At 42.3% G+C, this 14,818-nt stretch overlaps 1 protein-coding gene across 1 annotated transcript in view; it reads left to right on the top strand.

Annotated features, from left to right (window-relative positions):
• FAM171A1 (family with sequence similarity 171 member A1) overlaps positions 1-14,818 on the top strand; it is a 174,740-nt gene that overhangs the window by 119,550 nt on the left and 40,372 nt on the right. Inside the window, exon 5 of the mRNA XM_077490850.1 lies at positions 5,383-5,559. Coding sequence (XP_077346976.1) covers positions 5,383-5,559 — 177 coding nt within the window. The remainder of the gene's footprint in view (positions 1-5,382; positions 5,560-14,818) is intronic.

Raw genomic sequence — 14,818 nt, forward strand, 5'->3', positions numbered from 1 at the left:
AGGGGAGTCCCTCCTGCAGGCTGTGGTAGTGGGCGGGGAAAGCCAGCCCAGCTGAGAGAAGACAGTGATTATTGCTAATGGCTATAGCAGCTGCTTGCAAGAATCGCAAGCAAATTAGGCAGGCTGGTTGTGTACCCAAGTTGATCGATCAACTTGGTACATTCAGCCTGCCCATTAATGGTTCGAATTTTAGCCGGTTCAGTAGGGTTTAAACTGTGTATGGCCGGTTTTAGACTTACAACCATAGTCTATCTGGTCACCATGAGGTCACCCCTACCTGACGCCTTCCCCAACCTGTGGCCACATTAACCTGCAAGGGAAAGGGGGGGGAAAACTTTACATTGGCTCTGTAAGATCCGATTGCAGTTCTCAGTTTAAGCACATGGGAATTTATGTTCAAGAGACAGCTTGAGTAGCAGCCACTGCCCTTGAGACATCAATAGGCCAAAATTTAAATTGACCTGACCTAAAAAACACAAAAAAACAAATGGCCCTTCTGTTGCCACTGGATATCTGTTTTTAAGCTGTACATAAAGCCTCAACAACACTCTTCCAACTTTTACACTCTACCCCTTCCTGGGGTAGAGTGTAAAAGTTGATGTCTTTTATCATTCAACGTTCTTTTGACAGTTGAATGGCATTGGGTGGCTCTGTGTCAGATGAGGTGACACATATATGTATGTGTGTGTGTGTGTGTATAGAAATTGTCCTTGTGCCTATGTATCTATAAAATAGTGCAGTAACAAAAATGCATAAACACAAGTCTCTTCATATATTCTTCTTCCATACAGTGATAAACAGTTAATATATGATAATCCACCCTTTGTGTCAACCCTTTCGTCATGCAGGTGACTCCCACCACCGTTCACAAATTCGCTCACATCCAAGTGTGACCCGTGAATCTCAGATCAAACCACACTTCCCCCACACTAGGGGGCAAAACCAGGCTCCACTCCACACCTCCTTGCTCCCTTTGATCTTCTGATATAAGCTCTTCCACATTGCAGGTGTATGACCCTTTAAATCCATGAGGTTGGCTCACACAACACAGGATACCCTCATCGTGTAGCATGTTAAAATACAGCTTTTATTGTAAAGTAATGCACTTACATGAAAAGACAAATATTGTATTTGTATTGTATTTGCCTGTATTATTGACAGCGGGGCCGCAGCTCCTGCATCACTTCTGGTTTTGGCATAATGTCGCCGACTCCGCCCAAGGCATGTCGTCATGGTCGCGTGACTTCTTCAGGTTTTTTTTATACTCTTCGGTACACCTTCGGTATACCTTAATGTATTCTATACAGGTAAAAAAAAACCTTCTGCAAGCAACTGCCCGTCACCTCCGCCCCCCTTAAATACTTACCTGACCCCGATCTCGATCCAGCCATGTGCATGAGAGCAGAGGGGCTCCCTCGGTTCTCTTTCCTCATTGGCTCAGCAACATCAGCCGTTAGCTCCCACTGCTGTCAATCACAGCCAGTGAGGAGGTAGCATGGGATGGGGCCAAGTCACGCTCTGTGTGTCTTATGGACACATAAAGCTGGCTGGGGAGAGTGCCCTCATAGCAAGCGGCTTGCTATGGAGGTGCTTGGCGAGGGGGGGGGGGTTCAGGAACACCAACGGGGCAGAAGAGGGGGATCGGGACTGCTCTGTACAAAGCAAATTCATGTAGCAGGTAAAAATGATATGTTGTTTTAAGAAATAAAAAGTTTGCCTTTAGAATTACTTTAAGCCCATTTTATACCAGGTTATGTTCCCTTTGAAATTAAATTTTAGCTGCGAGGGCCAGTTGTGTGGTGTGATTCTGACTTTAAAGCGTACTTATCCTTTAAATAACCCCTCCCGCATCTTCATGTTTTTCCCCAGTTTGTACAGGAGCAGTACAGGCAACAATGTGAAGGGAAGGGAGCTACTTGTAGGTGGCAGAGGCCGCTCTAGCCTTAGGCAGCAATAACTCTGTAAACAGCCATAGTTTAACTAATTTCCAAGTATGAAGTCTTTTAATCCAGATGTCAAGAAATGTGGTATTTTGCTACGCTAGCTTTTTTAAGAGGAAATACTAAAATGTGGAAATTGTTACTTGGACGGCAGCAAGTCATACTTAGCTGCCAGTATGTATAAGCCAGACTCGTAATAACAAGGGTATGCTTAGTAGTTATAAGAACTCGGTTAGAAAGCTGGCACTCCCCATTCTGCTGCTGAATGGGATTTTGGCAAGATGGCCAAGTCGGATGTCATACTTGGTGCATGCTAACACACTACAGGTGTGCCAAGGCCCTCACTTCTTCCCTGCTTAATCTGGAGTTGAATGCTGATCAAAATATCTCTTTACCTAACTGTGATTTGTAAATTAAAAAAACTGAAATCTTGCTTTGTGGAATGTCAGTACAAAAAGCTGCATTTTGATGTAGCAGTTAAATGATTAATACTATCTTTGTATGGTGGGGTGTAGTAGACACCTCTTGGTGATCAATCCCTGGAAATATGCTGACATTTTTTTGAGCTGGATTTTCACAGTTGATGGTCATCATTGGATCAGTAGAGAGCTAACAATAGTCATTTTTTCCCAGGATCAGTAGAGAGCTGACCATAGTCCTCATTCCCCCAGTATCAGTAGAGGGCTGACCAGAGTCCCCGTTTCTTCCAGGATTAGTAGAGAGCTGACCCAAGTCCTCATTCCTCCAGGATCAGTAGAGAGCTGTCCGTAGTCATCATTCCTCCAGGATCAGCAGAGAGCTGACCATAGTCATCATTCCTCCAGGATCAGTAGAGAGCTGACCATAGTAATCATTCCTCCAGAATCAGTAGAGAGCTGACCGAGTCTTCATTCCTCCAGGATCAGTAGAGAGCTGTCCGTAGTCATCATTCCTCCAGGATCAGCAGAGAGCTGACCATAGTCATCATTCCTCCAGGATCAGTAGAGAGCTGACCATAGTCCTCATTCCTCCAGGATCAGTAGAGAGCTGACTGAGTCTTCATTCCTCCAGGATCAGTAGAGAGCGGTCCATAGTCATCATTCCATAGTCATCATTCCATAAGGATCAGTAGAGAGCTGTCCATAGTCATCATTCCATAAGGATCAGTAGAGAGCCGACCATAGTCATCATTCCATAAGGATCAGTAGAGAGCTGACCATAGTCCTCATTCCTACAGCTAGCCACTTGCAGGTTTAACTTGACATGCTTACCATAGCGACATCTTGATGTAGCAGTTGAATGCAAAATGGTATCTCTATATAGTAGGCTGCAGTAGATGGCTATTGTGATCAGTGCCTGGAAATATGCTGAAATGTGTTGAACTGGCTTTTCTTAGTTGATAGTCATCATTTCCCCAAGATCAGTAGAGAGCTGGCCATAGTCATCATTCTATAAGGATCAGTAGAGAGCTGACCATAGTCCTCATTCCTACAGCTAGCCACTTGCAGGCTTAAGCGGGGTTCCACCCTAAAGTGGAACTTCCGCTCATCGGAACCCTCCCCCCCTCCAGTGTCATATTTGGTACCTTTCAGGGGGGAGGGGGTGCAGATACCTGTCTAAGACAGGTATTTTCACCCACTTCCGGTCATAGACTCCCACGGGAGTCCTGTCCCGCCGCGCTGTCTGCTGGGACACCCACGGGTCCCAGAGACAGCGTGGACCATTCCTAGTGCTATGCACGACTTGCGCATGCGCAGTAGGGAACCGGGAAGTGAAGCCGCAACACTTCACTTCCTGATTCCCTCACCTAGAATGGCGGGGGCAGCAGCCGAGACCCGATCGTTCGGTCTCGGCTGCTGACATCGCTGGACCCTGGGGCAGGTTAGTGTCTATTTATTAAAAGTCAGCAGCTGTAGTATTTATAGCTGCTGGCTTTTAATATTTTTTTTTTTTTTGTTGGTTGAATCCCTCTTTAACTTGACATGCTTACCATAGCGGCATCTTGATGTAGCAGTTAAATTCAAAATGGTATCTCTATATAAGTAGGCTGCAGTAGATAGCTATTGTGATCAGTGCCTGGAAATATGCTGAAATGTGTTGAACTGGCTTTTCTTAGTTGATAGTCATCATTTTCCCAATATCAGTAGAGAGCTGGCCATAGTCATCATTTTCCAGGATCAGTAGAGAGCAGTCACTTGCAGTATTACTGTAGCAAGACATAGAAAATAATGCAGAGGAGGCATCCATAATAAATGAGCAAATTTTTACTGCAGGATAGTCATAACTGTGACTTCTCTAATGAAAAACCTGAAGTTAAGGTACCCCTGCACTCAAATTGAAATAGTTTAATTGGCATCCGTAATAAAAACATGCAACCGCAGGTGCCTACTTGCGCTTTCAGATGTTCTCTTAGGTCTTGGAGCCCCAAAATCAGATGTGATTTATTGTGCAAGTCTCCACTTTAGGACTGAAAGCCAAGAACAAACCTGCACCATCTTATAACTCCGTACTGGTCGCTTGTTAAATAGAAGGACCAATAATGAGTTTTTGAAATTTGCATAATATACAATAAAAAATGATGTTGTAGCTGTTTAGTCTACATTGGTCCCTCAACTGAAACAGTGGACCAATTTAACTGCAATTAAGCTTCAGGGGGCCACATTGTGTCTATTAAGGCCTTACAGAATTCCATGAATAAGAGCATAGTACTTCAGTATCTAACAACATTATAGTAACAATTACTACTTACACCTTTTATCCCAGAGAATTGGGAAACTACGTGAGGATTTGTTGCCCTTTTTGACCTGAAGTACAGCTGGGACCTTGTTTAAATGAAATTCCTAAAGTTGATCTGAAAGCAAAAAAGTAAAGATTTGCTGTGTTTATAAAAACATTTTAAAAATTTAATTTGGGCCTAAGCAGTACCCTGAAAAACGTATCTTTAGTCTCGAATGCCTCCTGAAAAGTAGCAGTGCACTTCCTGGTATGTGAGGGTGCCTAGGAACTCCTATGCCTACAGCCTCATATCTATATATCTGCAGTGTGAAATCTAAGGCACTGCTGCCTCTGACTGCTAGCCTCAGGAGATTTGGAGTAATGTTTGGTGATCTCACTACTGTTTTTTTTTTGCTGGAGCCTGTGACATGAGAAAGCGAGGCCCTGCCCCCACCAGGATGGCCACCTCCATACACAGCCACACCGCAGAACAAGCCATGGTAAATCAGCAATGGGGGGAAGATCAGTTGCCGAGAGACCACAGACAATATTGGAAACTAGGCCTTTGCTTCTGCTTGCCCTTTCTTTGGTCACAGCTTCAGTTCCCTTTTAAGCCACAAAAATAGACACACGGCCATACACTGCCCAAAAAATACCAGTTTAACATGTGCCTGATTTGGTATCAGCAACCGGCTCTGCTACAGAGTTGTTTTGTTTTAATTGTATTCTGGATCTTTTTGGTTCACAGGGAACAGCAGCAAGTTTGATCTCATCCCAGTCACAGCCATTAGCATCCATTTACTCAGCAGCAATAAGACGGACGTGTTGGTACAAGGCCCGATCTATGTAACTGTGCCCCTGCCAGCTGACAGCACCCTGAAGCACAATGCACACGTGCCTGCTTGGCGGTTTGACCAAAATCACGGTAAGAACTTATATTGTAAACTGGACACATTCTGGTAATATTGTTTGTGGGGTAGGGGGATGTCATTTTAGTACAGCTTTGAAGTGCATGTAAATAACTGGCTGCAAATGTTTTAAATGCCATCTGATTAAAGAAATAACTTTACATCCGTTGCCATTTGGTGCCCAGCCTCAGAAGTTGGGTTCTATTAGTAAGGGCTCAACAGTGTTGGGAGGCAGGTGTTGTAGCTGGGTAAGTGTACATGCTTATCGAAACCAAGGCTGTTAGAAACCACTGGTCCCCATACAGCCTACCAGACAAGGGCCCCCACAGAACATGTCAAATTTTCACTAAAATGCTACAGCCGCAGTGCTATGCAAAGCATGTGGTTGTGGTGCATTAGTGTGGGGTTATAGCAGACGGTAGGAAATATGGTTCTTCACTGCCTGTCAAATACTCTCTGAAGCACATGTGAACAAGCCCTTCATTTTTTTTTGTATTTTTTGTTTTTATTTTTCTTTCCTTTTTTTTATTGTATTTATGTATTACATTTTTTTTTTTTTTTAAGTGCACTGTTGGTGAGGCTTTGGTAAACTATCAGGGGTCTAAACAGCTCCTGATGTCTCACATTTGAGACAGAGAAAGAGACTGAGGATACAGATTCATAAGCACCTTTCTTGCTCTGGGACTTCCTGTTTGTTCACAAACTGAAGCATAGTAAACACTGTCTAGGTGTTTTTAACCTTATTGCTTTCCTACTCATTGGGGTAAAAAAAAACAACCCTACTCTGCTCTTCCTGGATTTTCAGGTTTCACTAAAACCAGTGGGAGCCATAGGCTCCTGCTGCTGTCAGCCAAATCCTGTGAGGTGGGGGCGGAGCCGCTCTTTGTGTGTTTATGGACACACACAGACTGGCTTGGAAGCGTGCCCGCATGGGTTGCCTGATAGCACACAGCTGGCTATGGGAGCACTCGAAAGAGAGGGCCTGCATGGGGAAACCAAAGAGAGGTTTTTTTCTTTGTGCAATATTGTTCTGCAAAGCAGGCGAGTATATCATGTTTTTGTGTTAATAACAAAAAAATTCTATATCCCTTTAAGGCTATAATAAGGCTGGTGGATGATCTAATCCACTGTTGCCTCCCAATGCTGAATATAAACATTGCAGTTATTTTGTATCTCATCAAGCTGTACAATACTAGTTTCATCAGGAAACATTCAGTTCACGTCCCTTTGGTTCAGATTAATCATTGAACGTGGTTGTTGATTAATAATAATCAGGTGGCAATTGTTTTTCTCCATTAGGAGAAGCATGTTTCTCTGTGGTTGTCTTTGTTGTTTCCTGCTGGATAAGTATGGATGGTGATAGAGCCAGGTTTATCGTGTTTATAAAATATTTCCTTTTGTTTTCCTCTTTTTTAGTTTTTTTTATAACCATTAAACTTTTATTTACAGTGAACTGCTCTTCCTGGAAATTTCTCAAGTGTTTACTTTTTTAACATTTAAAGTTGCCCAATTAACCCCTCCATGACCAAGGCTCATGTATTTGACCCACCAAAATGCAAGAAAAATAGTGAACAATACGGTGTGGTTCCCCCTCTTTTAACCAAGTCCAAGTGAAATGGGGGACGAGGGAAGGGGGTATATATAGTCCACAAATTGGCTTGTCAGGGATTGTTCCAAGGGCTACTCTTGTGGATGACCACAAATTATGATAGATGGTATACATGTGCAGTGTATACTTCATATGGGTAAACACCACGGCTGTGCTGTAAAGGAAGAAATTTTAACTGAATGTTCAAAGACAGGCAAAACATTTATGGTGGCCCAAATGAAGAAAAAGAAAATTGAAATGGTCCAGAGGAGGTACCCTTCCAGGCTTGTAGGTCTAATTATAAAGATCCAACATGGAACCTATAGATAGGCCACCATTGCCACATGACATCAGGTGGATCTAGTACAGTGCGAGGGAGGTCCTACGGGCAACAGCTATTGGGGAATACACTCTTATACACAACCCCAATTGGATTGTTTTAATTAGACCTACAAGCCTGGAAGTGTACCAACTCTGGACCACTGCAATTTTCTTTTTCTTCATTTGGGCCCCCATAGGTGTTTTTTCAGTCTTCAAACATAGAGTTGAAATGTATTCCTTTACAGCACAGCCGTGACTATCTGCGGTGTTGACCCCGTATAAAGTATATTTCTTTATTTTTGTGATACATTTCTTGACCGATGGCTCCCACCACCCTTTTGTCTTTTTTTTTTTTTTTTTTTACATTTTAGGCTGCTTGTCTACATTTAGAGAAACACACACACATTTTGTATCCATTAATATATGGGAGATAGTATCGTGAGGATCTGGTTACTACTTAGTGTGATAACTTGAGAGTGAAGATCTTACCTGATCCTCCCAGCACAAAACTGGTCCCTACGGCTCCTGACCACAACCCCCTTTTGGTCTAGCAGTCTTGTTCGGTGGACTGTTCCTGATGTCGTCACACCTATTGACTGGCTCTGGATGTGAAGACATCAAACAGTCCACCACTGGACTGGATCATGATGGAGTGTGTGCCACTGGAGCGAAGGATCGGGTGAGTATACAGCTTTCTGCTCGCCCCTTGACAGAACGAACAGTTAACCCATGTGCACAGCCCCATTGCAGTAGAAAAAAAAATGTGTGGAGTTCAGCTTTCATGCATCAAGGTTACATCATCCCGGCACAGGCAATAAAGATGGCTGAAGATCCTGAACCTGGAAGAAGACCAGCTGGATTTGTTGATGCTGGCAAAAGAACTTTGCATCGCTGGAGGAAGGGAGGTGAGTATAATTCCGCTTTAAGTGATTATACAGTACACACAGAGGCAGCCAGGTGAAAGAAATATTTTCCATAGTGCTTCCTATTAGTGTTGTTCTACAATGCATTAAACTGCTGCACTATACAAAGTAGAGATTTCAACACGATCCCCCCAGTAGCCATCTAATAGAACAAAGCTTGGAAAGTGGTGTCCTGTCCTGAGCTGGGTCTACCTGTATACATTTTTGTATATTGTAGATCTGAGAGGTGCCTTAGGATATGTTTCTTTGCTGAAGCCTTGGAGTTTGTTTCCCAACCAGCCCCTTAACAAAAACTCTCCAGTTCCGAAATAGATACGCAAAGAGGCCAGGTTTCTGTGTTTCTGTTTTTTTGTTGAAGTGACCCTTGGCTAATACCAGCTTTGGATGCTAGCCACCTCCTGCTGCTATGGAGCCTCACAAGTGTCTCTTGTCTTGGAGGAAATGAAGATTAGGCGGCTGCTTTTTTACTAATCAGATGGGGAAATGTGTTTTGCTGACCAGAGATGAGTGTTCAACATGGAACGTTTTTTGTTGATCAGCAAATAGTTTGTTTTTTACATTTGATGTGCGAGGACCTTTAACCACTTGCGCTCCGGAAGGTTTTATCCCCTTCATGACCAGGCCATTTAATTTTTTTTATTCAGCACTGTGCTACTTAATTGGCGATTGTGGGGTCATGTGACACTGTGCCCAGAAAACATTTACCGTATTTTATTTTTTTCACACAAATAGAGCTTTCGGTGGTATATAATCATCACTGGGTTTTTATTTTTTTGCAATGTAAACAAACATTTTTGAATTGAATTTCTTAATTTATTTTGACCAAAATATATTGTGCAACATGTCTTTGAGATAAAAAAAATTATTTATATATATATATATATATATATATATATATAAAATCAATAAGGGTATTGGTTTGCATGAGCCTTAGCGTGCCTCCAAACGTTGGTGTGTTGATGCTGGAAGTATACATTTTTTTTTTTATACTACAAATAGCGGGGATTAGTGACTGCGATAATGCAGCAGGTAATCTAAGACTAACTGACGCAGACACTGAGGGGAACTGACTAAATGCCACTGACATCACCACTGACACTGATCAGTACTAATACTATACACTGTGACTGTACTAATGACGCTGGCTGGAAGGGGTTAACATCTAGGGTGATCAAGGGGTTAAATGTGTGCTGCTTTTTACTACAGATTAGACCTACAAGCCTGGAAGGGTACCTCCTCTGGACCACTGCAATTTTCTTTTTCCTCATTTGGGCCACCATAGATGTTTTGTCTGTCTTCGAACAGCTGTGACTATCTGAGGTGTTGACCTTGTATGAAGTATAATTCTTCGTTTTTGTGATAAATTACATTGCAGCTTACGCTTACTTAAGTTCTTAGATGTGGTGATTGCATTCGTTTTCCATTTGCAAGCTTTCTTTCTATTTATTTTCACCTTGTTTTCCTGCCAGTAATATGCTTCCCATCCTAGGGTGACAACACATCACTACTACTGTATCTGTGGAAAAGTGATTGACCATGAATTGCTCATCAGAGGGGACCACAAATATAAACAAGCCCCAGGATAGAAGATGTGTTAGGAGGGTAGGCAGTGATATAACAAAGCATTTTCAATTGTGTATTCAGCCTAGTCCACACGGCCATCATTATTTGAAAAATAAACAACTGACAGCTCAGGTCGGGGCCTCTGTACTAACAATCCAATGTTAGTGCAGCAATCTGCCCCCCTGCCAGAACACTCCAGTCAGCGCTGTCAGCCATTGGCTGAGAGTGGTGATTGGTAGGCAGTCGGCTGCTGGTTTTCCAGCATGCTCATCCAGCAGAAGCTGGCCATTTGGCTGGCTTTTGTCAGACTAGCTACAATACACATGGGCCGAATGTCACTGGTTTCTATTGGTGTTCGGTCCATGCGTGCTAGGCTTTAGGGTTCACATACATTTTTGAGAATAGGAGTTCACTGTTAGGGTTTACATACATTTTAGAGCATATTTAAATGCCAGAACAAAAATGTAATAAACTGTTGCTTACCAGTCCTTAGATGTGGTAGCTGCAATAGTTTTTTTTTTTTTTTTTTTCTCGTTTATTTTCATCTGGTAATTCTTCCAGTATCATACTTCTTGTCGTAGAATGACAACGCTTGCTCTGTATCAGGACAGCAGAAACAGGATAGGAGTGAAACCCCCAGCCTTTTCCTATTCTTCATAACAGGTGTGGTTCTGTAGTCCTTAGAAATAGTTGAGAACGATGTAATTGGTAACAGTCGGCAGAGAGCACAGAAGAAATGAAAAGGTAAGCGAACACCCGACACCAGAGTATATATTGATAGAAATTATAAACGATCACCTTAATGGCTTTTCTACTGCTACCACCTTTTTGCTGTAGTAACCCAAGAGTGATAAACTCGGACTGTATTTAGGCAGGACAGATAGAAAGAAGCCTTTATTTTCTCAGCCCTACACGGTGGATATGCTGCTCTCTACACTCTACAAGTTATAGAGCAGTACTTACTGCAGACGGTTGAATTCAAACAAAGCAAAGTTTAGGTTTAGGTCTGTGGTTTATACTGCTTTTCTAAAAGAGGAAGTTGTAATCCCCTTAAAAAGCAGACTTTGCATGTCATCTGCAAGGCCTGCTTTAACCTCACCCCACTTTCACCTATTATTTTTTTATTGTTTAAATGTCTGTGAAGGGGTGTTTTACTTACCCAAATCCATTGTCTTTGACCCTCTCCGGTGTCCTTTTTGTGCATGGGGAAGGGGTAATCTAGTACGACAGATGCGCCCATGCTGGCTGGTCCCCTCATTGACGTCATCATGCAAGTTTCTCTTCTGGATCCTGAGAGAACCCCGCCACTGAACAGCCAAAAAAAGTGTCCATATCATGCAGGCAGTGGCATGGATACCCAAGGAAAGGCTTTATCTCCTGTACAGAGAACAAGAGAGAAGACAATGGATTTAGGTGAATGACATGGGAGTTTAGGTAGGGTTTAATTTCTACTACTAGAGAGTAGTTTTAAAGCGATAAAACGTAGGAAGATGTGATTGTACTGCAGAGATGTTTTTTTTTTTTCTGTCCAGACATAAACTTTATTACTTGGATTTGAGAGCCACTTGCTGCGCAAAATGTCAGCTGCTGACTCTCAATGTGAGGACATTTTTTAATGTGTTCTCAGTGGGGCATAATGTGGAAAATGCTCATAGAAAATTGCAGAAGGAAGGGAGTTAACATTGTAGTATCTAATCTACCCTTCTAGTCATGGTTTATCTATAAAACTTCTTTTATTTAATTTTTTTTTTTTAACTCTTTTTATTGAATTTTTAACTTGGAACATAAACACCTCAGATAAGACCTTTCTGTCACAGGGCACTTAGCTCGCACAGGGGTGCAAATGCAATGCAACATGTATAATACATGGTAGCCTTAAGGACTGTAACATCTTGTAACTTAAACCACTAGTAAGACCTGTGTACATCAGACCGCCCTGGCCATGTCGGGAACCCAGGATATCCTAATAGACGCCTCACTGGGCTAGGGAAAGGAGACTGTGACTAGGATGAGCTGGTGTTAACTGTCCACATCTGTGAAAGGTTCTGCTAGCCATTTGGACCAGACTCTATCATACTTCTTGGGGCAACCCCTGTGGACATACCTGTCTTTATAGTAGGGGAGTGCATTATTCAGCAGCTGTTTCCAAAAGGGCAAATGAGGGGCCTGTTTTTTCCAGCCTTAAACAATTGCTTTCCTTGCATAAAACAATAAGAGACCAATCAGGGGTTCTTTCTGTCACTCTAGGAGCTAAATCTTCCATCAGACCAAACAGTCAAACCCTCAGGGAAAGGGAGATAGGAATGTTGGTCACTAAATGAACCGTAGAGAGCGCTTGCAACCAATATAAACTTAAGTCCGGGCAATACCAAAATATATGGATGAAGTCCCCCTTAGGGTTGCCACACTGCCAACATGCCGGAGAGTGGGTAGGACCCATTTTATGTAGATGGTAGGGGGTAAGATAGGCCTTGTGTACCACCTTGAACGGAATGAAGACTGTCTCATAGGGAGACCAGAATTTGGAACAGTAAAACCCAAGTCCTCGGGATCCAACTCAGGAGCATCAGTGGACCAGAGTTGGCAAAGCGCCGATAACTCTGGTGAGGATCCAATGAGAAGGTGTGCATATAGGGCGGAGGCAGGTTTCTCCAAAGGTCATCATCTAAGAGTCTCTCTAGGTCTGAAGACACCATCTGAGCTTCCCCTGAAGGGAATTGACTACTGAAAGCATGAGACAACTGTATGTACTGAAAAAGGGGTGAAGGGGGAACATTGTGGTTAGAAACAAAGTAATCAAAGGGGTGAATGGATGGGTCTGAAGTGACATCCTTCACTAAATGAATATTAGATTTTTTCCAGGCTATTGGCTTAGGAAGTCTAAAAATATGAGGCAGTGTGGGGTTATTCCATAACGGGGCATTTGGGGAAACTGCGTTTCGTAAGTAGCGCTCATGGTTTATCCATAAAACTTTACATTTAATACAATTAAATTAGAAATTACTTTTCTGAGAACATTGCAAACACAGCTCAGAATATCATCTGCTGACTGCAAATACCTTACACCTACTCACATGTTCATCTGAAAGAGTAAAGTGAGTCGTAGCTTTCTACCTGTTCATCTCACATATACAGGTGCTGAGGATAAATATGGCTTATAAGACAATCAATTTATTTCGGTATGACAGAGGTTTGCCATCTGCTTGACTTCATAATGTACTACAGGAATGTCCCGCAATGATTCACTAAATAATAGGTTTACAATTTTGGGAACAAATTGATGCTTTGTTCCTAGAACAGCTTCTAAGAATCACTGGTATTTATAGACAAGTGGGACAGATGATGTGGCTTGCTGAGAATTCCTGCCTCTCCCTCCTATGTCATTGTGATCAATGCAGGTTTCCTCTAGTTGTAAAAGTATTTCCCAGATGCTTATTTTATGACCACAGAGGACAGAAGTCCACTTATCAACAGAGTGACCCTTTCCAATATGATGTTTTGCGGGTAATTCTGTATTTTGTCCAGACACGATGTTATATAATAAGTCACAGCAGCATCTGCAGGAAATACATTCATGAAAATGTTTGCAAATGTGCATCAAAGGACAATTTCTTGTTTGACGGAATATGCAATGGTTAAACCTGTTAGTTTACTTTTTGTTGTGTCTGCTCCATTGGGTAGCTTTCCCTTTTCCTGCCCTTTACACACAACAGGAAGTAGAAGAAAATCTCCCTAAAGTAAGAGAAATCCCCTCTTAGTTGTCTGTGCAATACAGGCCCAGGCCCCCAATTGAAGATTTCTCCTCTGATACTGTTCTGGTGAGAACTAAACATTTTCCTTCTCTTTCATTCCCAGTGAGAATGGGTTACCAGGACAAATTGTGAAAGTAACTTTTTCTAGTAGGGACACTGCATTAAAATAAAAGGTCCCTCAGTCTAACCATAGCATTTGTCCTGGGTTTTTTTTTTCCTGCAGTGTTTTATTTTTATTTTGTTGATGCTGTATTTATATAATTAGAGCTGCACAATTCTGGCCAAAATGAGAATGACGATTTTTTTTTACTTAGAAAAAAATATCACGATTGTCTCACGATTCATGCAATGTAAAATCTTTCACATTATAGAAAAAAAAATTGGGCTAGTTGGTTAGTTTTTATTTTAAATTCATTAGAGTAATTTTTTCAAAGAAATTGCATTTGAAAGACTGCTGCACAAATGCAGTGCGACATAAAATATTGCAACAACCACTATTTTATTCTCTAGGGTGTCTACTAAAAAAAAATATATATATATAATGTTTGGGGGTTCCAAGTAATTTTCTAGCAAAGAAAATTATAATTTGAAACCAACAAATGTCAGAAAAAGGTTTAGTGGTTAAGCTTTTTTTCACTTACACACAGTCTATTCCACTGCCAAATTGTTACAATGTTTATGCTTAAGTTCAATTAATAAACAAGGTTTTGATTCTTGGCAGACTGCCAAATTTTTTTCTTCCTTTTGGCCTCTTTCACACTGGGCGGATCAGTAATGATCCGCCCCGTGATGATCCGCTCGCTCAGCGGGGATCGCTCCGTTGTCCCCGCTGAGCCGGCGGCGGACAGGGCGGTCTCCGCACACTGTGCAGGGACCGCCCTGTCAGCTCTCCGCTCTCCTCTATGGGGATCGGATGAGCACGGACCGTCTGTCCGTGTTCATCCGATCCGCTCTGCAGACGGACAGAAAAATAGTATTTTCCTCCATCTGCAGAATCGGACAGTTGCGGAGGCGGAAATAGCGGGTGTCTGCGGATGCTCATCCGCAGACACCCGCTATCCCGTAGGGATGACTGTATGCCCGTATTTCATCCGCAAACGGATGGATGAAATACGGACATACCATCCGC

The sequence above is a fragment of the Lithobates pipiens genome, unplaced genomic scaffold (assembly GCF_037356315.1).
Source record: "Lithobates pipiens isolate NorthernLeopardFrog02 unplaced genomic scaffold, aLitPip1_a1.2 Scaffold_19, whole genome shotgun sequence".
Lineage (NCBI taxonomy): Eukaryota > Metazoa > Chordata > Amphibia > Anura > Ranidae > Lithobates > Lithobates pipiens.